General features: G+C 43.1%; 1 protein-coding gene across 1 annotated transcript in view; it reads left to right on the plus strand.

The window, feature by feature from the left end:
* The first annotated feature begins 495 nt into the window (after positions 1-495).
* ADARB2 (adenosine deaminase RNA specific B2 (inactive)) overlaps positions 496-25,288 on the plus strand; it is a 114,973-nt gene continuing 90,180 nt past the window's right edge. Inside the window, exons 1-2 of the mRNA XM_035896815.1 lie at positions 496-574; positions 9,152-10,059. Of these exons, the coding sequence (XP_035752708.1) occupies positions 553-574; positions 9,152-10,059 (930 nt within the window). The 5' untranslated portion in view covers positions 496-552. The remainder of the gene's footprint in view (positions 575-9,151; positions 10,060-25,288) is intronic.

Raw genomic sequence — 25,288 nt, forward strand, 5'->3', positions numbered from 1 at the left:
AGAAGCAGTTGTAGTCTCTTGTGGCATCAACACTTGAGCTTTCTCTGAGACTTCTGGTTCAGCCTCTGCCAGGGAGAGGAAACAAGAGGAGGTGAGCTGATGGTCTCATACACCAGAGCAGTCTTCATGTCCCTCCTCCCAGGGCTGACCACCTCCATGTCTCACCCTCCTCCCCCACTCCCAGCTGGACCAGCTCAAGCCTCCCGCATTCCCAGTTCTGCAGGGCTCAGGCACCATTGCTGGGAAGCATGGCCAAGGAGCACTACACAGGGTCAGAAACCAGGAGGGACGTGTTTGGTATTTGCCCGTGCCAGCTGTAATAAATGTATTGCAGTTCTGTGAATTCTGGTGGGATTGTAGAGTCAGGAAAAACAAAAAAGCAACAGACTCCATGAGATGTTTTCACCTGAGAAAAAGTGTGGAGTAGATCAGAATGCACTGACAAAACACTGATTTTATATGTCTCTTTTCTTCTGTTTTCTTCTAGAAAAAGTAAGCATACTGTCAACCTTCATAGCGCCCTTCAAGTATCTGAGTCCTGGCACAACCACCATGGAGGATGAAGACAATTTAAGTAAGCAGCCTCTTTTCTTTATGGACAGATGAATAATAAAGTTTAAAGATAAAAGCTCTGTGGTGTAGGGGCAATTTTGGAAAGGAGGTGGATTTGCAAATATTGGCAGGCCATAAGCCTTGTCCTCATGTAAAATGCAAAATTCCCTGATGCTGAGTGAAAACATGTTCTCCAACCTCCAGCAGGGGAAGAACCCTTCTCAGAATCTCAGCTCATCTTCCCACTTTTCCCTATGCAGACCCTGGCGTGGTGGGGCTGTAAGTGTTGTGTCACAAAGGCAAAGGAAAAACTTCTTACGAAAATGAGAAGTTTACACTCGGGTCTACAGGAGTGTGGAGCTCCTTTTCCTTACCTGTTTATCTTACCTATTTTGCTCACTTGCTTTTCTCACCATCCTTAAAAACCAGGACATTTTGGTTCTGTGCATTTCCCCTGTTTACATTTCCTCGCTTACAAAAGGACTTTTGCAAAAGTAAAGACAGGAGGGACAAGCCCTCTACTTGAAAAACTGTTTTACATCTGTGATATGACCTGGAGAACACAAATGAAAGGAAAAAAAAAAAAAAGAAAGAAAGAAATCAAGTCCAATTGAGAGGAGATGATTAACCAGGCTTAAATAAACCAGATGTAACCCCAAAATTAGCCACTGGATTCTCCTAGGCCCTTACACCTGAACAAAGCCACTGACACTCCCTGAACCCGTGAAGGCAGAGCTGGGGCAAAGTGCTGCTGGCTTTGAGGGAGCTGTGAAGTCTTCAAAACACCAAGAAGTCTGGGAGTGTGCAGTTAGGTTGGAATAACCCCCAGTAAGCCCTCCCATTTATCAGCTAGAAGCAATTATTGCATGTTAGCCAGCCCTGCTTACTGTAACACATCTTGAATCGTTAAAAAAAAAAAAAAAAAAGGGAGAGAAGCTTTCTGAACCAAATGAGCAGCTCTGAGTTTTAGTATCACCTACCAGATGGGTTTTTTTTCCCAGCCAGACACACACTGACATGCTGCCCTATTAGAGCCAGTGGGTGGGAGGAATGGGCTTTTTTTCCCCGTTGTTGCTTAATCTGCCTTGGTTTCATCCTGGTGCAGCACCAAGGGAAATAGCTGATGAAGTAGAGGAGCACAGCCCTCTGTTTTCTGCTGCTGAGTATCATCACAGGGACATCACACCATTCTGTTGCACAGGGCCCTGTAGGTTTTAACATATCTTAGCAAAGGCAAAAAAAAGTCCTGAAAATCCTTCAAAATTGTTCTCAGGGAGGCTACATTTTCAGGAAGAGATATGGCAAGTACGCACAGGAAACATATTATGGACATGATGAGCTTGTGCAAGGCACCTCCTGCGTAATGTTTCCCAAATGTGCTACTTAGTTATTTTTAGGTAATGTAGGAAGTTTGTACAAGCCAAACACTCTAACACCATTTTCTTATTGCTGCTGTAATGCCAAGATTGCTTCGTGCCGGCACTGGCTTTAAAATAGCTCACATGGACAGGGTAAGCTGTGTTTTCTGAAAGAGATCTAGCAAATGTCACTGTTTTCGGGGACATCCTGCCTAGTCCTTTCTTAGGTCACACACACACTCCAGTGATAAGGCGGTGATTTGTTTCTTGGCACATTTTAGGTGCTACTATTAGAATCTTTAAAAAAAAAAAAAGGTGAATTAATTTCAAATCAGCCATATTTCAGTGTTCACTTCTAGTACAGTGATTTATTCTATGGCACACATGTACCTGTGTAGTAATTCAGCATTTTAAAGAGCTCCAGTGATTTGCTCTGAATAAGCAAAACCTTCTTCTATGCTAACAATTTAACGGCAGCCTAGGAGAATGCTGGCAAGGTAGAGAAGTGGTTTGCTTATCCCTGTAGTTTTCTGCTCGCTGAGCATCCTGTGAGAGTGCCCCTTCCCGGGCTGGGCTGTATTGACAGGCAGAGTCCCACTAGCTGAGAAGCATTCAAATCCTGTTTCACATTCCTTTAGGCCTTCTTTACACAGGGAGCCATGCCAGGTTTACTACACGTACATTTTCAACTGGTGATTATTAGCATATAGACACTATGGCTGTGGTTTATGATCCATGAACTAATGCTAAGAAAATGTACAGAAGGCACTAGGCACCTTCGGAATGGCATTTTGGATCAGTCTTTGATGAAGACCTTATCTTGAACATGTGAGAAAAGGACCACCCTATTCATTCCCAGAAGTCGAAGTTAGCCAGCAATGTAAGAAATGTCACACAGGATTAGAAATAGGAAGTTTAGCTCTGTACAATGTCTTCCGCTTTTGCTGTTAGTGATGCACTGAGAAAAAGGACATTTAAATGGTGATCTTCCCCTCGATATACCTTTCTAGCACCCAGCAAGAAATTTACTCAGTGGGATTTTGCACCTGAATCTTCATATTTCTTTGACATCAACAGACTTGTCTAGTCCTCTCCGGAGCTCACTGATACTTCTGATCTCAAAAAATAGCCAGGGAGTTCAGTGATTTAGTGTGTTGTCAAAAAGTGCACCCTTTTATTGCTTCAAGACTGCTGTCTCTAGTGCTTGGATTGAATGAAACAGCGAATGATCATTCCCTGGTTCACTGCCTGCCTGCCTGCCTTTCATGATGTTCCAGACCTCTGCCTGTCCCTGATCTTTAATCGTTCCATACACACTATGCCACGGCATCAAGCCAGACTATCACCAGGCATGGGTACTCGCAAATCTCAGGTGTACCTCTAGCAGGAGGGTGTGGTTGCTGGGGATCTCACTGGGTGATACCGCATGTGCACAGCCTTGGTGCGGCACCTTTCTGGGGGTGTGTACCTCTCTCCATGCCTGCAGAGGGGGATGATGGTGATGGTCCATATGGATTTCAGCCATTACAACAGTCTTGTAGGATGAATCCCAGCCCCAGGTTCAGTGTACTGACGTGTGTTAAGTTATGAGCATGTTGGTCAAAGTACCCCTCAGGCAGCAGGAGGCACGAGAGCTTTCATTTGCTTGGGGTGAGGTACAGGAGGGGCTCTGCCTCTGAGAGGACAGTGAACATCCCCTTCCAGCAGTCAGAGCCCCAGGCAACCCCCCATGGAATCAAATGCCCTGTTTTTTGTTTTGAAAACCATCGTTTGGATTTCTCCTATACCTAAAGCTGAGCTGTAGTCTGGTCCTGATTCAGGAAGGCATGCACTTGGATCCATTTCTGCTGTGGGATGCTCACTTTTTTCCTGCATGCACTTACTTGCTAACTAGGAAAGAGACCATCGGAGTCTGAGCACCACCTAAGTCAGGTCATTAGGTCATTTGAGTAATTTCCCCAGTTGGTAAGAGCTGTAGGAGATGTGCACAGATTTCACAGTTAGTTCAGATAATAAGGTGGGTGAAGTTGAGTTATCTTCATTCTGGAAGAGCTAAAGGCAATGGCAATCACCTTTCACAAATTTTCCATCTTCACTTTAAGCAAAGTCCTGTACTTCTTTGCAGTGGTAATGCTTCCCTTCACAGTGTGGTGTTGCACACCAATAAAGCCTAACGATATTGTTTTAAACAGCCCGAACCCTGTGAGTTGGTGAGGAGACATCAGCAGCAACAGAGAGATCATGGCAGGTTTCCCATAAATAGACTTCTTTTGTGAAGGTTTAAAAATGCATATCTGTGTGTTTTCATATGAGAGAGGAAGGAGTGATTTCTTCTGTTAGCTACAAGTTTGTTACTCTAAAGTCAAGAATACAAACCTAAAAATCCCAGTAGAAGAGTTCCCAATCCTCCATTGTGGATTCATTAAGTGTATGAAAATGCCATCGGGCTTGCAAGAGGAGACTGCCCTACGTTGCATTTGATGTAGTAGCTGGCCTTGGACAAAGGTACCGTGGCTCTGGCTCCTGGGTTCATACCGATTGCTTCTGATTGAAAATTTCTCACTTTCGAGTGTTCCACGAATTATGGAGGTCAATCCTTCTAACCTCTACAGTCAGTGTGATGTAGATGGACAGCAAAAATGTACTCAGGTCAAACAGGGGTTAGATATTAAAACACAGAAAATAAAAAGTCCTGCCTGTATTGTTGAAAATGTGTTGGTAGCAATCTGGTGTTTACTAAACATTTCTAAAGACAGTAACTTCCTCTGTCAGAGTTATCAGTTGAATCAGAAGTTTGCTCTACTACAGAGACTGCAAATTCTTTCTTTCAATATAGCTTTTCAGTAAGGTACTGCCCCTTGTAATTCAGTTGTGAAGGTGCCAGCCAAAATGAAGATGCCACCTACCACCTCTCCTTTCCCATCCTCCCTGGAAGTTGGCTTGGCAGCAGAATAACCTTCAACAGGAACAATATTATCTCTTCAAATGTAGCGTGGAGTATCGGATGGCTAGCTCTGCAGCGCCCTTATGACCCAGAGACATCGGCAGTGTCGTTATTAGTGATGCATTATGGTTCTGAAAACCTCTGGATGATGCAGACTCTCCAGGTTAACTCTACTGTGCATAATGACCAAAAGGAGAAAAACATGAAAGAGCAGGCAGAAGATTGAGGAATACTGCATAAATAAATATATTTCACTGTTTTCCTCTCTCCCATTCAATTACTGAAGCAAATACAAGATTGCTACGTCTCCTCTGGCTTGTGAAACTGCAAAAATCAATGAATAAAGTTTCCTGGGGAGATATTACAGTGGAGAGGTGTAGGGCTTTTTTAGAAATCTTTCACAACAAATTAGAAACTATCGCCAAAAAATTATAACATTTTTCTTTCTCCTTTTTTTTAACTCCCTCCCCTTACAATTTTATTATTCTCCAACCTTTCATCATAGGAGAACCATATTTTATTCTCTCTTTTTTTTTTTCTTCCAATTGTAGAGAATGTGTTTTGGGAACTCAGGAGTGAAGACATTATGAGAGATAACAGGACTGAAAATGATCCACAGTTTTGCATTTTCCCTGTGTGCATCCTCCAACTTACCCTTTTCCTTTTAGTGCTCTTCATTTCTAAAATTGCTTGTGATTGTTCTATTACAGCTGCTTACAGTATTTATCTTATACGGTTTGGTGTCATTTGCCTGCTTTGTCTGACTTTCACAATAGAAGTACATGTGCCACCATTAGAGAGGTAATCTTATGTCTGCTACACAGAGGTCTCATAAAAGACACATTTCAAAGACCTCCTATTTCAAAGATACTTGAAAGTATGAAGTAATTTCACATTGCCCAGCGGCTGCCAGGTATCACACAAGTCCATCAGGCTCACAGACTTTCCGAGGCACTCGCTGAATTTAGGCTGCCTCTGATTTCCACGCCGCGGTGACTTCTGGCCTGCTGCAGCTCTCGCTGAGGTCTGGGAAGAACTGAGCTGTTTCCTGGTGTTTCAGGATCAGGCCCTCTAGAAATCTGGTTGACTGTAAGGATACTTGCACGGATTTCCTTCACTGTGACTAGGTCAAAACATGCCCTAAACAGAGGCACATCACCGTCGCATACGCCTGGCATTGTCCACATATAAAATCATAGAATCATAGAATGTTTTGGGTTGGAAGGGGCCCCTAGAGGTCATCTAGTCCAACCCCCCTGCAGTGAGCAGGGACACCGCTAACTAGATCAGGTTGCTCACAGCCCCATCCAACCTGGCCTTGAATGCTTCCAGGGATGGGGCCTCCCCTACCTCTCTGGGCAACCCATTCCAGTGTTTTACCACCCTCATTGTAAAGAATTTCTTCCTTATATCTAGTCTAAGCCTACCCTGCTTTAGTCTGAAACCATTACCCCTTGTCCTGTCACAGCTGGCCCTACTACCTTTGCACCTCATCTCTGGAAGTTTTACACATGCATCTCTGCATTTTTTTTCACTACATCAATGCAAACTCCCTGTTGGCCAAAACCTGCACTAGACAATTTCATAGATGGAATTTAAGACAAACAAGTAATGTTTATTTTATGTTGCCATGTTTTTAGTTAACCACAGTTTTAGGGAGGGTGATTAAGGTAAGACGTTAAGGTCGCACGTTCATGTTCAGAAATCTGTGGTTCTCTGACTATGAAAGAAAAAACAGCTGGAATAAGACAATATGAATTATAAATACAAATAACCCCTTGAGTTTTCCTATTCAGTGGTGCATAATCAATACAAATTATTTTCAAACCTGAGTATTGTGTGAAGCAAGAGCTATCTTTCTTTTCATGCTTCCTGACTACAATATCATTATGTACCATAATTGGCTCTGTAAAAACCTATTAGGTAAGATGTGAGAGGAGGTGTGAAGTACAGAACTAAACCCACTTCCTGCTACAAAGTAAGTCTGAGTCAAAATATTTCACCTTTATTTAAAAAAATGCATGCAACCAAAGAGGCATATTCTGAGTGGGACGGAAACATGAGAAAGGGTCATGGTGGAAAACAGCTGGCCAAAGCCACCGCCAGGCTGAACAAGTTAAAGTTGGCATCTATCTCCTTCCCCCTCAGATCAGAGTTTCCATAAATAGAATTGTGAACTCGGTGAGAAAAGACCACATTATCCTTGTGTCTTAGTTAACCTGGTCTTTTAAATGTCTTATTTCTAGGGAGGCTGGTTTAAAGATGTCATATTTTATACAGCTGAATGCCATATGATGAAACTTTTCTTTTTCTATTACGTATTTCTTTTTCTTTCCTTCCTCGCCTGTCTTCATTCTCCCCCTTTAGCTTCAGAAAGTAAAAATTAACTAGTCACTAAGACCTTAATTTGCCAGTTCATGTTCTGCCTTGGCAAAGTACTGCGGCACATTGTTCTGCATGTAACTGTGGAGAGACACAGGCACAGGCTGGAAGCCCAGCATGTGCTGAAGGGTTTTTAGGAAAGGGAGCCTAAAGACTCAGTCCTGCGAATGGGCCCCCACTCGTGCAACTGAGCCACGATTTTTACTCATGTCTAAGCAGAAAGCAGAGCTGCTTTCTGTGGAACAACTTGCATGAGTGCAGACTTATTGCTCTGATGGGAAAAAGTCTCCTGATATTTCATACAAGTGCAAGTCGTCAGGATGTAAAGGAGGTTTTTAATCATGACGGTTGGTTCCACATAATTCTCTGCAGGCTCCTGTGCATCAGTCAGCCCAGGCTAACACTGGGCTGCAGCAGATGCACCGCTCCCGCAGAAGCTCCTCGAGGTGTAGCCAGCAGCTTACCCATTGCAGCCTTGCAGCCAGCTCATACATCAGGGTAGAGAGGAAACGAAATATGGCCATGGCCCCGCAGAAAGTGGGAGGACCATCCTCTGTCCTCCAAGGACTACAGGGACCTTCTCTGTGTTGGGACTCCCACAGCCTGCACAAGTGTCGTGCTCGTGTCTGACAGTCACAAACCATGGGACAGGCCCCACACCCAGTGCTGCTGGAATGCAGCAGGCAGCCAGGCAGTGCTCTGCTCAGGAAGGGATCAGACGCATCACCCCAGGGACAGGTTGCTTCACGGGTTGGTTACACTCGTGTTTACTTCCTCAACCTGTTTCTGCCCCAAGGAGGACTGGAGAATGTATCAAAGATGTAATATATTTAAACAAACTCATCAGAAATTACAGAAATGTTATAGGATGCTTATTTAGACAGCAGCACATTTTCTGTCTCATTCAGGACATCAGTGAGATGAATCTCCATTCTCAGTCATGCATCTGCTGTAGCAAAGAGCACTGCCTCGCAGCATGGGCATTGCAGAAGCATAGTTCAGAGCAATGTGTGGTTCCTTGGCTCAACAGCACTGGAGTGCTGCCTCCATAGGTCCCCAGTCTCATTTCTTTCCCTTCCTGGCACTCCTGGCAGTCACTCCCTCCCATTGCTTTTCTTCAACAAAGATTATTCTTCACATCAGTAATTACTCCCATCATGATGCTCTGGGTTTTCCTAGTCTCATCCAGATTTATCTAGACTTTTTGCAATATTAGTTGTTCCTGATGTGGGAGCTAAGAGTATCTGCAATCGAATTCAGCAGAAATACACTCACTTGTTAAACTGGAATCTGAGTCCAGACCAACTCATTTTTTCAAATACTAGGAAGGTCTGTCAGATCATTTCTTAGGCTGGATTTGTGATGTTAGCAACGGAAGAGCCTATGCTGTGAGTAGAGTCGGTCAATATATTCATTGCAAATAGATTATTCAATGTGCTTGCCCATTTTTCTGTTCATGAATCATTTGTGAATCATTTCTGATTTCTAATAATGTGTTCATAAGCATTCACCCACATGGATTATAGAACAAATCTCAGCCTAAGGGAACTTTGCAAACTATTCACTTTTTACTAGTAATTATCCAGTGTGAATGCAGTAGTTCATTTAAGTCACATGGCATCAGTTATGCTTCATCTTTGAATGACGTAATCTTTTTTTAAAACAGGAGGCTAGTGACTAATACAAGTAGAACTTTACGGACAAATAAGTATTCAGGACATGCAGAAAATCTGTGCTATAAATAATAAACCAACCATTATACAGATATTTGAGGAAAACCCCAAAAAAAGGCTGAGCAGGGTTATCTATCATTAACTTTTTTTCCTTTTTGGCTATTCTGCCAGCCCTAGGCATAATATCAGCTACTATGATAACAACTGTAATGTGAAGTTTTTTTCTTTCTTTACTGGTACAGGTACCAGCAGTGCAGAAGTAAAGGAAAATCGAAACATTGGCAACCTGGAGGATCATCCAATATCCTCTAATGAGAGGGCAAGAGGGGTAACACCTAGCAGTAAGAGAAAAAGACCCTTAGAGGAAGGCAATAATGGCCATTTCTGCAAACTCCAGCTCATCTGGAAGAAAGTCTCGTGGTCAGTGACGCCAAAGAATGCTCTGGTTCAGCTACATGAACTTAAACCAGGTTTACAATACAAAATGGTTTCCCAGACAGGTCCCGTGCATGCTCCAGTCTTTGCTGTTGCTGTGGAAGTAAACGGACTCACGTTCGAAGGCACAGGACCCACAAAAAAGAAAGCCAAAATGCGTGCTGCAGAGCTAGCCCTGAAGTCTTTTGTCCAGTTCCCCAATGCCTGCCAAGCCCACTTTGCCATGGGGAACTGCATCAACCCATCCACGGACTTTACTTCCGATCAGGCAGACTTTCCAGATACTCTGTTCAAGGAGTTCGAACCATCTACACACAGCGAGGACTTTTCAGTCTACAACCCTGTTAATAACGAATTGCTTTCCACTGCTTATCGACATGGGCGCTTACTCTGCCATACGCTGGACTTAATGGGCCATGGTAAGCAAAACAAGCACAAGATGGCATCCAAAGCGGAGAGCGAGAAGAACCCAGTGGTGCTGCTAAATGAGCTGCGGTCGGGCCTGCGGTACGTCTGCCTGTCGGAGACGGTGGAGAAGCAGCACATCAAGAGTTTTGTGATGGCGGTGCGAGTGGATGGGAGAACATTTGAAGGCTCAGGACGTAGCAAGAAGCTGGCCAAGGGTCAAGCAGCACAGGCGGCCCTGCAGGCCCTCTTTAACATTCGGCTGCCCAGCCACATTCCCAGCAGGAGTAAATGTCACCATTTGCCACAGGTGAGAGCTCCTGGGTAGCCACCACCACGCTGGAGGAACTCTTCTGATGAATGGGATCAGTATTGCTGTATTTGTTGTTGTTCTGCCAGGTGGTTCCTCTGATGTTATAGCAAGTGCCATGCCACAAAATAGCTCTTTTCTCATAGAAAAAGCCAGATGCTAGGGACAAAAGCTTGAAAATCATATCCTGAAATCATTGGGTACAATCTGTAGCCCTTTCTATAGGAGGCATAGATGAGAGGGCAAAATGTGGGGGGAAATACCAACATTTCAATTTGCTAGAAGAATGATAACATTGACACAGGCAGAAAAATCAGGTCATTCTGTGGTACTGCATCTTTCTTGACAGAAAGGAGCCCATAAACAAAGGCATGCCCCATATCCTCCTTTTAGAGTGAATTTTTGATGAGGACAGTGCCGTTCAGACAAGGTAGCAATGGCAAGGAATGTGCCTGTGTCAGAGAAAACTCTCCAGGCAATTCTGCCATTTGAAAAGTTAAGGATTTTTTTTTCTTATTGGCTTACTTTTTGGGTCTTTTTTTTTTTTGGTTTTACATATGCCTCCACGAGCACAAGGGATAGTGAAAGCTCTGAAGTTTTTGTGGAAAAAATGCTGTTGTATTCATACAGAAAATACAGATCTGAAGTACATACATAGCACATCAAAATTTCATGGGGGGTCATATGCCAAAGGCCACCTTAGCATTACTCAGATTCTTGTCAATTTTCTAAGTTTAAAGGATGCCAGGATTTGCAGACATTGGGAAGCATTACATGGGTTCAAGAAATTTCTTGATTTGTTTGCACTGTCATAACAGGTTTGATCCACCAGCACCAGGAGGTGATCTACCACCACAAAGCTCCCTTTGTGAAGGGAGCTGTTAGTGTCCAGGATTTAATGTGAAGCCCTGGGAGCACTAAGAGTCATTCTGCTGCTGGCTTGCTGTAAGACCCTAGACAAGTCAATTAGATCCAATATGCCTGTAATAAAAATGAGCATATTATATGAAAGAATACTTCAAGATCCTTAAGTACTGTGTAAATGCAAATTATTAGCAGCAATTCTCACTAACATTAGTAAAATGTTAATTAGATGTTCAAGGAGTTTGATAGGAGATGAATCCTTTAGGTGATACGATTGCCTGCAGGACCCAGGAATTATATTTGGTGACCCAGAAGTTTCCTTCCTATGTTTCCAAAAAGGAAACATGAGAAATGTAAGAAATTCTAAAATGCATCATAATCCTCCACATCTTCCTTTTAATTCTGGTTTATAAACTCCATGAGCCAGTGGGATAATAGCATCATTTAATAATAGCAGTGATCTCCACAGAGTGCTTGAAGGCGTTTTTGGAAGCCTTGGCCAACCTGGCAGTTCCATCCTCCCAGTACTCTTCTGAAGTACAGATAGTTTAAAATGAGAAGTCTATGCTGTTTTGTGCCCAAATTGATTCTGGTAAAAAGTAGTTTGTTTTGATGAACATGCCTACCCTTCCCCATGGAAACTCAGCACTTGGCTATAAAGAGAAATCTCTAGTCCTGTCCTGCTGGCTGCTTTGCTGCCCCAAGTGAACTTTGCTGGTGGGTCAGCAAGTAAATACCATGCATTCACCAACTGATGGTTTCTCATATTCTGAAACTCCACCACAAGTATCATTGCTTCAGTTCCTAAGCTCTCAGAAATATTCCCTTGTTGCTTGGCTTCATAGTCATCTTCTACCTGAATATCACATCTTACCTGGGTTCCCAGTTGTTCACTAGGTGACATTCTTCAGTGTATATTCCCTTTTTTATGGCCTTTTCTCCTTTCTGTAGACTTCTGCCCTCTTTATCTTCTTCTCCTCACTGTTCTGGAAGTATAAATGTCAGTGAAAAGGTGTCACTGAACTTTCTCTGTCAGTATTTTTTGAGTGGTTATGTATTGCCCAACTAAAAGATTACTCAGGCACTTTTAATGCCAGCATTCAGCACATTAATTGAGAGATAAGCCTTAACACTAATTTCTGCTGACCTCCTTACAAGCTGCTCTCATCAATAGACATAACAGCCGTGACACAAACCCCAAGTTTGTGTTACTCACTTAAGTCATAACCCAACTTCCACTGAAACCAACAGATCTATTTCCATGGACTTCAGCTGGGCTATAGCTTAAGCATTAAAACCAGAAGCATCTTGACTTGTCCTCGCTGTGTTATGCAGTATCTCTTCAAGTGCCTGTCTTTGCTCACTGCTTCAGTCAGCCCATCTGGCTGTTTGGTGAGTCGAAGCGGTGGTAGCCGTATTGGGGAGAGTGCAGTTCTCATTGAGCTGTAGTCAGAGCCAGCTGCTCCAAAAGTTGTTTCAGCTCCTTCTTGTCTCCCTGATCTCCTGCAAACCACGTTTTCAAGGACAGATTTCAAGCCAAGTTTTCAAAGCTATTCCTACTTAGGAGGCTCAGCTTGGTTTGTGTTCAAAAGTGTTCAAAAGCAGGAGAGCACCCTGAAACCAAAACAGCTTAGGGATAGAATTTGAAATATCTGGGGTGGTGGTGGTGGTGGTGATTTTTTCACAGAATAAGGAGTAACTTTTGTTATATCCAACCATTCATTCTCTTCATGTGCTTCATTGTATTTGTTAGGATATCAGATGGCTAACTCATTGGTAGTAGGGACAGACAAACAAGATCAGCTGTAACAGTTTCACCTATTATGAGTATTTTGTAGAATCTAGGAGTATGTTTGTCTCTGTGGTTGCCCTTTACAATGAGTATTCCAGCTTTGCATGTCTCTGTTGCTGTTCCCCTTGCTGTTCCCAGTGGTGTTAAGAGGCCAGAATTTGGCTTTTCCTGATTACAGCCTGACTGGAAACAGGAAAAGCCAAAAATCTTGTTATATTGGTAGTCCAGTTGTGCTGAATTTCTGGATTTCACAGTGTCCAAGAAAGTGTCAGAAAAGTGCAGATGTGCTCATGAGCTGAGCCTCCTGGTCACTGACATTTCTGCCTTGCTCATCAGGGCTCCTAGGGGACCTGACGTTCCTCAGCCTGGGCCTCGGGCATGCCCTCGGACCGAGTGCCACTTTTTCTGATGACCAAGGGAGATTCAATGTAAAATGTCAAAAGAGGTGCCATATCCTCCAGTCTGTCCTGAGAGGTGCTGCCTACACAGAAGGCTTCCTGAAGCACTGGGAAATGCAGAGCATAGATGTACAATCCTGCCCACTTGATCTCTTCTGATTCAGGCAAAACAAAGAAATGCAAGAATAGCAAAGGGAGAAGTAGATGAATTCCCTGGGGCAGCTGCGGTCCAACTTGCTTCTTCAGCGGCCTCTCCTCCCCCTCACCTGCCAATGCTGAAAACCCACCATGAAATTGTGAGCACTTTACAATACCGGTGCTTTCTTAAAAGAACATTGCTGTGCCTCTCATTTTCTTCCCTATGATTGTTCCACAAGGTGTTTGGGCTGACTGCAAAATTATACCCCAAAAATAAACAAAAGTATATCACAATTTATACCGGGAAAATTTTTACTTTCATAATATAAAGCCAAAGTAATTGAGATTGTGGCTTCTTTACTGCCATCAACAGTGCTTTGATCCACTTCTGTGATTCTCATACAGCTACAGTGATGGCTGGAGGACCTGAGCTCTTGCCTGTGTACAGGGTCAACAGCAGGTAGCTGAGATAATCTAAGAACCAGCTGAAATGGTTACAAGATTTGCCCATCAATCTGCCAGCTACTGTTCTGCCTCAAACCAGATGTCTTATCTATGCTATGCCACTGAAGTGCAAGATAAATACTATTGATGGTCTGAGGCTGGACACACCACGTTCATCAGAGTAGCCCAGATAGGAGCCTGGAGATCTAAACTAATGGCAGAGAAAAAGTGAGTCAGGAGAATGGAAATTACAGTGGATCGCTGCGTGCCTTCTCTAAGTCACTAAATATTGCTCCTTGTTTCCTAGCATACTTGGTCTGAACTCGGATGTCCATCAAATACTAGGCAATTTCTTCAATTATCAGCTTTTATGGAAGTTTGACAATTGTTTCTCCCCACCTTGGGAGTTAATGTTCTTATATTCCAAAAGAGGAGACATCAAAGGGTGCTGACCTAACCAGCCCTAACAAGTCTGCACCAGAAGAAATACATCCATGCACCCCCAGGCTTTCCAAGCACAGGGTGCTCATTTCAGGAAATCAAGGTGACCCCCAACTGCATCTGACCAGTTTACAGATTGTTTTTCTAACCTTGTAGTCCTTCTAATCTATCTCACTCAGACTAAACAGCATTCTTACTGCTGTAGAGCAAAACCGTTAATTAATATTGCCATAACAAATTAGTAATAGAGGGGTGCTTGGATTTCAAATGGACCCAAATTAAAAAAGAATAGGTGTGAAAATCGCATTCACTCCGCTTTGAAATGGCTTAACGCTGCTGATGCTGGTTCATATCCAGAGCCTCCAGAGCAGTAGTTGCCAATTTATTTATTTAAATGAAACCTCATTGTGTTTTGTGTGTGTACTGTCAAAAAGAAGCAAGGTTTTCTTCCTGTGGCAAATAATGCTAACCATTTGAATCCAGTTAAATCCCCTATTTGCCAAAAGCTTCATTTGCAGACCAAGGCAACCTCAGTATCCCCATTGCAATGATTCTTCACTCTGAGCAGGTCAGGGATTCCTGCCAGCTAACTTCAGTGTCACCTTGGCGAGCAGTGCCATGGGACGAACAACCACCGAGTCAGGGAAAGCCCCGTCCCCAAGCCTCTTATCCGCTTCCCTCCAGAAACCGGTTTCTCTGTGTTGCAAAACTGGTTCATTTTCATGCAGTGTCAGCTGTTCCTGCCTCCTTCACTTTATTTCTCTCACTGTCCTCGTTTGCCAACTTCCTTGCAACCATGCCCTCTCGCCGGTGTCGCAATTAAGCTGGGTGGAGGTTGGCAGTGATAGATTTGACTGCAGTGTGAGGAGGGACAGCACGTGGAGCTGGCCCTGAGCTTTGAGAAGCGGTTCCAGAATGTTTCCCTGAAGAGTTTTGTCCTGTCAAGTGACCAGGTACATTTTTTTATAACCTCTGTTTTCTCCTGCACAAAGAGGAACAGCTGATAGGTCTGTACGCAGCTCCTGACAGTGAGATGCAAGAAAGGGAAATGATGGGGACTGGAGAAACGCCTCTGCAATACAAATAACTTCTGATTTTCAACCATCTATTTCTGACTCTGTAGGTGGGGAAAGTTGCTTTTTATAATCAGAGCAACGGGCAGTCGAGACACTTATAGGATTACAGTTTCTTAAGCAAAACAATGGCAAAAGAACCAATTTAGAGGCACAGCATTAGTGCATGGGATACTGTTATTATTAACCTGGCTGCTAATAAGATTGCAGTCACTTCTGGGCTCACAGTTGAGGAACCAGGACCACCTCCTCGCCCCTCATACAAGTCCAACATAAAAGATGCTTATTGCCCCAGAGAGATTACAGCTTGAGTCTTAGATGAAGAAATTACCATCTTTTAATGTATGTAATCCACGCAAGATGAAAGGGAGATGCAGAAAGGCTACCTACATGGCATCACGGGAAACAAATTAACAGGGTAGGAAGGACTCTGATCGCTTGCTCTCATAACATCAGCACATACTTGTAGACACGTTAAGGGGTTTGCACATGAAAACCAGTCATCACTGCAAAATAACACATTGCTTTGCATCAGCTGGGCTACAGCAATGCTCCAGCTATCTGCTGCAGGAGGGAGCGTCTGAGTTGGCTTATCCATCCCCACCCTCCATACCTCTCTTGCTCCTCAGTTGCTGTACCCTGTAACTCCCTGCTCCCTCCTGGCCATAGATAACTCCAACAGGATCCCCCCAAAATTCCCCTGCACTTGTTTTTAAGTCCTACATGATATAGAGCATGCTCAGGGCTTTCAGGGCATTAAGTGTGCTCAACAAAACTCTTCTAATGGAGATGTTAAAATCTAAATATACCACTCACCTGATCAATAATACTTAGGACAGCTGTAATAATGGTAATAATTAGTTAATGAATGGCTGATCATCATTTACAGAAGTGAAAAAATAATTTTATTATCTTCAAGGAAAAAATCTTTAAGGCTGAAAGGCATTTTTCTCAGGTGTATATGTACTTAATGTAATCTAAGTTTATAAGCAACCCAACCCCCTTCTTCCTCTGAAAAAAAGAAAAACAAAAATATCTCATTTTCCTTTATAAAGACTCCACTGTGATTACAGTGCATTTAGAGTGGGGTGAAGCTGATTTAGCTGTCTGACTCGGCTGCTGGCTGCTCTTTTAGCACAGTTGCAAATACTTCATACCATCCATACATCCACTGAACCAGGTTGATTTCTTCACTTCAGAGTCGAGATTGCTTATTAAACATGGCTAGTGAGACGCAGCGTGGAGTCTGCTGACTTCTGCTGTTTACCACGATGAACCAGCCTTGCCTGTCTGGCAAGCTGATGGCATGGATCTGATTTGTGAAGAATTATTATTTCTGTGTCCCATTACGGTGAGACAGTTTGTGCAGAACGATTAGGGCTCCAGCAATGAGCAGAGCTAGTTAGTACATGAAAGCTGAATCCCAGTCTGGTGTCATCCACACATAAAACTTCCTCTAAACCAGACACTCTCACAGCTGTCAGAGTCGCCTTTGTTGCTTTCTGGCTTTGTAAGTGAGCTAGGGACACTTCAAAAAGCTCCCAGCAAGCTGGACCTCATTAAAGCTCCTGCTTAGTCCTGGACTTGCATCCTGACACTGTTTATGATGCTTCATTATTATCTACTTAATACAAGCCATGATCGTTCTGCTCCGCTAAATGGAGCTGTAATACAAGCGCCCGGAGTGAATTTTTCTTTGGTCGAGTTCCATGCAAAGCCTCCTCTGTTTGAGCTGGAGTGTTACAGTCATGCCAAAACCGTGTTCTTTATCTATTTTTATCTGTAGTCACATCTAGGAAGCCTTAATTATTCAAACAGATTTTTCCTTCTATGTACAGAGTATCAGGAGCAAGCTCCTACCATTTATTTTATGATGACTACCTCCCTCTTGTGGTCCTTGTGCCAGCCGTGTGGCAGGCGGATTATCACGGCATGAAGGGAAAACTAATAACACAAAATGCCAGCGCACCTTGGAAAGGCGGCAGCTCGGAGCCGGTCCTTTCCCCAGTGATGCTGCTGGAAGCCTCAGGGCACATGCAGCAGAGGGACCGCTCCCTTCCTGCCGAGTAACAGGGAACATCTTTGTCCATTTTAGTTTATTGCACCTGTTAGCCCTTAAATAGTGCATTTATATAGTAATTATGGAGAAAACCAACATTACCCCACCCCTTTATCTCAACTAAACTGCCCATGCATACTGCAATGTGAAAGGATTATAGACATCCACATACACACACACACACACACACACACAAAATAATATGCATGTCATAGAATTCAATAGGTGGGATATATTTAGGGCTTAATCTTAGGATTGTTGAGAATTAATGGACAGAGCAGACTTTAGACTTGTTGCAATGGATGTGAAATGTGATTTCTGTGTTTAGACCTTTATACAACCAAACAAAACTAGACAATTGGCTCATGTTCTGAGAGAGAGTGAAATCCTTTGTTGTTCATTTAGTACTTTCTTTATACGAACATCTTGCAGCTGAGTTTGGATCACAATTTATCAGAGCAAGGTTGGCTTTTTTTTTCACATGCCTGATGTGTAATGTGAACTTTTGTTAAGATAAAATATTTTTACAAACACTTGAGAAATAGAAATTATAGATAAATATGCATATTCACTGGAAAGTGAGTAAATTATCCATCTCCTTTCATCACAAAGTTTTATTCAATGAAAACAATCGATATTGTCTATGTTTCATTATACCCATCAGCTTCTTAGACTGAATGCTAAGAAATATAAAATAATAACACATCCATAAACATTTCTTCCTCCACCTTAAATACTTCAATATTGTCTTTAGACTAATTCATGTTGCTTTTTAGTCCTTTCTGGTTTTCTAATTCATTAGTTAGAATTTACTTTCAAGCAAGCTAACCATTATTTCCTATTTGTCTTCTGAACTGGAGTAGACATTTGATATGAAGGTACCTAAGCATGATTGCTCTTAACTTACTTGTCATCACATCTGCTGCAGGCACTAGCTACATAATCAGACCTGAATTCGGATGATGGTACCTTAAAATCAGTGCTACACTGATATGTCACCCAAATGAACCTATGCTACTGAAGCCACGCTGATTTGCTGTATAAATTCCTTGTGTGCTGTTTCTTCTCACTGTTTATCCTCTAGTTCACCTCTAAAAACTAAAGGTGGAAAGAGAACATTCACTGAACAGTCATACTCAAATGAAGAAAATGAACAGGTTTGGGTTTGTTCAGAGAAATAGCCTAAGTGTCCTGTGATTTCTGCGTTCTTCATGTCATTTCATCATTGAGTTCCTATTTTTAGGCCATCTTCTATGCACTGAGGCTATTACTCACAGAAATAATTACAACCAGCTCCTTTCCCTCCTATGTGGGTCATTGCTTTGTTAGGTTAAACACAAGGACTAATGTGAGTCCCCAAGGTCTTGCGGGGAGGGTGAAGTCAGCTACACTGGCTTCATTTCTTGTTTGATAATTAGCTTTTATCCAAATCAACTCTGCCCTATACTTTTAAGGAATAATCCTCTCAGGGATATTGGAGAATAAACTCATTACTCCTGAACCAACCCACTCTTTTATTCCACTCTCCTTCATACACACACACAAGTCATTCTAACCCTCAGTGCCTCATGACACTTCTTGTACACTCATAATCTGGACAACAGTTCATAACAGCACCATAACTATATTCTTAGAGCTTGGTTGTCCTGGTAATTGCAGAGAAACGGTGTCCAAGAGAGGTGCAAAAATTCAACATGCTTGTTTAAACCTGCTTCAGCTACACAGAAACCCTCTGCAGACAGAGGCAGTGGCCATCAGCATGCAGCAGCCAAAAAAGCCGAGCTAGAAAATAATAGGGAGCAGTGGTTGATAACAAGCGTAAAGACAAGTTCCTTCAAGGCTCTTGGTCATGGCAGCAATGAGCTGACTGATACACACCAGAAGACACAAATCAGAGCCACACTGTGTCTGAGTATCAGCAATTCAGATGAAAATAGAAACAGATCACATAGCTGTTAAAACTGTTCTCTGAGCCAAAAGTTAACAGTTTCACCACTTGGAATAGCAGCATGATTCACCCAAAATAGTGTCCTACAATAATGCTTATACCGGCTCATAACATGATAACATGGAGAGAAGAGGAACGGCCCATGAGGGTCACCATTCTGGAAAACACCTTCACAGGTGCTAAAGGTAGTTATCAGCTCCCACCCAAGAAAAAAGAAAAAGCCCTGGCACATATATTCCTGTGGATCATATGGATCATTGAGCTTGCAGCTCAGCCCAAGGGTTTTGCTATTCCCAACCAGGACTGACAACACATTAAAATGCTGTCGTATTTTGCTGCCTTTTGTGGAGTTGCATGTTCTCCCTTCAGTGCTCAGCTAAAGGCCACTCAGGATTTTTTCTTTCAATCCAGAGAGGGAACTAGCGTTGCATTATTAGTGCAGGCTGATTTTTATGACTTTCCAACACTGACTTCTTGTCATAGCCTTGCTCTCCTGGAGCATGTCTTTGGCGCTTGATGACTTTGGGGGGTCTCACTGGGAAGTTCATCTTAGCCTGGAGATTGTAATATAGAGTTACATGGACATTACCAGAATAGCAGGCGTGAGTTCTTGACACAAAGATATCTTTGCACACTTTGTGCTTGTCTTCTTCAAAAATACACCTTCTTCAATGCTGATCTTAATTCACACGTATCTTCTGTCTCTCTGATGGTTTAGGCATGGCCTGGAGGAGTCTGTGGATTGTATTTGCCCTTTCTGTGGTTGCTGGCTACTAAGCAGAGAAGATATCAAGACCTCTTAAAAATTATTTCTTTGCTAAATAAGCAGATTATTTTACTCAAATTCCCCAAAAAGCTCTGAAAAACAAAACTAGAAAGTGTTACATGACAAGTTACAAGTGTTATTAAATCTCAAGTAGAAATTATTTTTTCCTTTCCTTTGTTTTTTTAAATGTAGGATATTTTTGGTCACAATCATAATAATCCTACTGATAGGAGATTCCCTCTGCTTATCCAGGGCAAGAACCTTCAGCTGCATGTTTTACATTTCAACTTTGAGGGAAATCAAAGCACAAGAGGGATGAGGCTGCTGTGGTCTCCACATTCTGGAGAACAGTGATGGGAAGAAATTAATAGCATTCCCCAAAACTCTGACAAGCTACAGTGCATAAATTTTCCTTTTAAGTCCTGTATTCATAAAAAAGAAAGTAACATGACTCTCAGATTTACTAGTCTTTGATGTAGATATTTTGAAGTCTTTCCGTCTATGAATAGGCAGGAGCCTAAAATGAATCTAAATTTTCAGAAAATTACATCTTTGCCTGCATGGGTTTTTTTGACATTTGTGAATTTGAGAGACCTTAAGCCCTCCCTCTCCCAAAAAAGAAAAAACAAAAGTCCAGTCTCCTTTACATATCAAAAATCAAGCAAACAAGCCAAACTAGAAAGTCCTAACATCCTTGCCATGCTAATGAGCTGAAATCAAGCAAAGCTTCCCCATGGCAGAGCAGGAGCAACTTGTGCAAATCCGGGGGATCTGTTGGGGAGCCCTCGATAACAACAGGCCACCAGATAAACGCCAATGATGCTGAACTGAGCAGCAGGAGAGAAAGAACATTGCAAAGGCAAGCTGGGGGAAAAAAAAGGTTTCTAGCCTGCCTTTGACAGAAATTGATCTGAGCAAATTAAACACTCATTCTGTAGTAGTCAGTAGCCTTTTTTTTTTTCTCTCCTCCCTTTCAAAATGCAAGCTGCTGGTGGGGAGATCAGCGCGGGCAATTTGCCTGTCCTGGGCAGTGGTACCTGGTGTGTGGGAGCAGGGCTGCTCCCAGCTGCAGATGTGAGGGGGACTTTGTGGGGTCAGGAATAGAAGCTTAAAATATAAAAATGACTCCATCGAAGATCTGGGAACAGTTTTTCGAAGTGAGAGGCAAAACCGACAACTTTGGTGGAAATCAGGCAAAAACCCCAAGGCTGGGAGGGCAACTGCTGGAGTTCTAGCACAGTCCTGAACTGGAGTCCTCATGGGGATATGCACGGGGAATGCTCTGATGGTAGCTGGGAGCTGTGTTTTGCTACCCATGCCACGTACGGTATTTTAGGAGCTTAGTTCTTTGCACGTATACTTGCTAACATCACAAATATTAGAAGTCCTTTTTGTGGTTGGGGAATTAAGGTGAATAACTGAACTATCATAAACTAAATTTGCTCTGATATACGTGGGCATGAAGCCACAAAACAATGTGGGAAGCTAATGCCTTTATTCCATATTCCCACAGGCGTAAACCAGAGCAGAATTTGAACCTGTGGATTTATAGTGAATAAAATATCAAACTTATCCTGAAATATGTTGCAGCTGTTTCTCATTCCATCATGCAGCTGATAAATACCTAATCTCCAGTTCAGGCCTCTCTATTTAAATAAGCACAGTAAAAAGTTTAGCTATCTCTGACTGAACTACTTCAGCTAAATATCCTTAGTTCACTGCTTCTGGCCCCTATTAAATGCCATTCAGATAAAGTCTGGTTTCTACTAATATTTGTTTCTCTCTTGACACAGTTGGTATCTGCTCCTGCTAAAAGCTTTCCGACTGGAAGAAAAACCTACTGAAAAATGCATTATTTAGTAAGCATAACGAAGCATCACTAATACTAGGAGGACAGAGGATTTCTTCTGTGTTAACCATTAACAAACACGTTGCTCTCTATGGGCAGGCTCACCCCCGCCATTAAAGCTGATGATTTTGCAGAGCTGGGACCAGAAAAGAAAGGAGCCACATCTTTCCCTGTCGCACAGCGGATGAGCAGAGCCGTGAGACGCCCCCAGTTTGCTGTACATTCTGCTTACTGGCTCACCGGTGTTGCAGCCCTGCCATGCCCCACGCCTGGCCAGCCCCCGCTCCCGTGGCATGGCCGCCTGCAGCACAGGGGCACACGCGAAGTCCCCAGCCTTAGTTCCCTCTCCTGGCTCTGGTTGTCCTCTTGCTGGTTTCCCTTTTCCCTTCTGGTGCTCCCGTTGTTAGGAACGGTCTCCTCTCTCCCGGCCTGCCTCATCCAGGCAGGAGCAGGCTGGAGCTGGAGGTAAGGAAGCAGCTGTGAGAACAATTCAGTAAAATTTTAGGTCAAATGTTAGGTGCCCCGTCCTTGTGGTAATCGCTTGCATTAGAGCGCATTAACACAATTGCACTTGCAGCGAATTAACAGTGATCTGTGCAGAAGCACAAAATCAAGTGCAATAATAATACACATGTATGAAAAACAACATGATTGCTACCTAATTAATTAATAACCAGTTACTGATTAGAAGAGGAACATTTGGAGCTAAATGTGTCCTTGACAACACTAAAAGGATTGGTTTAGCACTGATTGTATTTTACGATAAGACATATAAGTGCAAATAATTGCTTCCACTATATCATGGAATTAGTTCCATGACAGTTCAGCTGATTACTTCAAGGTTTTATCTGCGTTTTGTAGCTGCAAGATCCACTACCATTTTGCACCTTGCTACCCAGTAGCGAAACACTCTTGTCTGTTTACATGTATTACATGTAATGTAGCAGGAGAAGCAGAATCAATACTGTAGATATATACAGTACCTGCATCACAAAGGTTACCGCGCTCAGAAAATAGCTGATGAAGGCTTGAGGTAATGAGCTGAAACATCCTGAAAGTAATTCCTAGCAGCACTAAAGACAATAATATAACTTCGCCTGACATGGGTAATCCTCCGCAGACTGAGGGAAGCATAATTTTTTCTGGAAGGGAGTTTTGTGGTCCGCTGAGAGTTTGAGTGAGATATGGGATATACCTTACGAGTGAGGAAGAGCTCATAACTCAGGAGAGGTGGAACCTAAATGAAGTCACAGAGGTCGTTCTCATTTTATCACTGGGGGAAATACGCCCTGTATATCACTCAGCCTTTTCATACATTTAGTTACTGGGATAATTCCGGGTACAACAAATTGTTCACAGGTTTTTCATCGTGTATTTCATGAACAGAAAGCTTTTAAAACAATTAAAAACAATTTTCCCCTTAAGTCCGAAGCTAGGCTTCTTTACAGATAAGTTTAATGAAATGCATGGGAACTCTGTGGTTCATGTAGGGTGTGGAGATATCGGCTAAACATTTTTGTTCTCTTTCAGTACATTTGTTGCTGCTGCTGCAGTGCAGAAGCTTGAAGGGCCAATGAAGCAGTCAAAGAAGTTTGCCCATCCTTTTATCTCCCTTCGTGGTAGCAGCCATTCGTGTGGTGTGGATATTTCTGCAGCAGAGATTTCCATGCATGTTTTCAGACTGCTTTTCTAACAAAATTAGCTTTCTGTGATCATGCTTTCTGATGCTCCTAGTAATCCTTGAGACTGTTCAAATATATTTGATAGCAGCAGATATCTCAAGGCACTATCTATACAATATAAAAATGGGGACTTTGTAGAAGCAAGAGCAACCCAAACTAGTCCTGCACTGGGACCAACGCAGTAAACCCCAAGGCAGCAGCCGGCAGGACAGGCAGCATGTTGGCAAGACGTACCAGGATGTACTGGTGTCCCCATTTGGTCCTGTTTATCCTCTTCTTAACACAGGGGGTCGGTACGTCCTCTTTTTTAGAGGTATGAGTCTATTTGAGCCTGCAGAGTCACAGAGGGTGTAAGAGAAGTCTTGAGGCTAGCAAGTGCTTCCCTATAGCTGCGTGTTATCAAACTATTTCTTAATTAAAGCCTACACAACGAATCAAATTGGTGTAATCATGATATTGCTGTGGCTGTGCCCTAAAACAGGTTTTTGATGTGATGCGTCTCTATTTGTTCCCTTCAGGAGACAGCTGGACTTTTTCACTTGAAATGGAATTCTTCAGGGTGGGGTGGGTGTTGTATAAAAACGTGGGCATCTGGCAGCCTCGTGGAGCACCCAGTGCTGACCTCAGCATCAGGCAGGAATCCTCTTGCTGGCAGTACAACACAAATCCAGGCTTCGAGGGTACCACAGGGCTGGCACCGCCAAGCTCCACCTGTGCCGAGCCCAGGAGCCCGCAGCAGCACGGAGCTGGCTCCAGCATAAATGCACCTAGAGGTTGTGCAAAAGCCCCTCCTGCCATGTCTTGGCAGCTCCCTCCTCTCACGCCAGCCCTGAGAAGGCTGGAAGAGGAGAACCAGCGTTTGCTGCAAGCACGGCATCAATGGGATAGCAGAGCCGTACCACTACGGGGGCATGAGGTCCCTGCATTTTCTCTTGGGGTAGCCTGGCTGCTGTGGACATCTTGTGCTTTCTATAGAGTGGTACATTGCATCCAGAAGTCTTGTTTCTATAACACATATGTGGGGACACTAGCAGCAATTAGCTATCAATGTAGGAATACCCAGTACAAGAAGGAGGCAGATTTCTGTTGTGTACATTTGGACTTCACTGGACTAATTAATTTTTTCCATAAGAAAATTTTTCTCTTTGATGAGAGCTTGCTTTATACTGTACAGAACCAAGTAGCGGGTGACATTGCAGTCACCACTGGGGCACGGTCCTACTGAATGAGGGAACGCACGGGTTCCCTGTGGATGGAGAGGCTGAGCCCGTGTGTCAGTCTGGGACAAAACTGGAAGGGGCAAATATGAGGGCAGTCATCTCAGTGCTTGACTGGTGGGGCCAAGGGAGCAGGCAAGAAACAAGCATCGTTTGTTTTATTTGTACCTATGTCGGTAACCCAAAATTGATGATCTGAGTTTAAGTGCGTTCTAGTAACAGCTGTGAACAATTTCACTGTTTTTCAATGTGTGTTGCCAGTTCAAGGGACTGTTAGTAATCCTAACAAAGCTATTTCTCCCACTCTTAAATAGTGAGAGAAACTCAGACATAGAATTGTTAAATTCTCCTTTTTTTTCTGACGTACCTGGTTCTGATTTCTGAGGGGCTGAATTAGCAAAAAGCAGAAGGTTGAGAAATATCTGATTAGAGGTTCAGCTGTAAACTGGAAATACAGTAAGTCAGATGTCTGTTGATGACTCTACTATGGTACGGTTGTTATAGCATAGTTGGGGCAGGTGCTAAAATCCTTACTTAGCAAAATTGAAGCCAATCAAT

Source organism: Egretta garzetta, unplaced genomic scaffold, assembly GCF_000687185.1.
Source record: "Egretta garzetta isolate BGI_Z169 unplaced genomic scaffold, ASM68718v1 scaffold6, whole genome shotgun sequence".
Taxonomy (NCBI): Eukaryota; Metazoa; Chordata; class Aves; order Pelecaniformes; family Ardeidae; genus Egretta; species Egretta garzetta.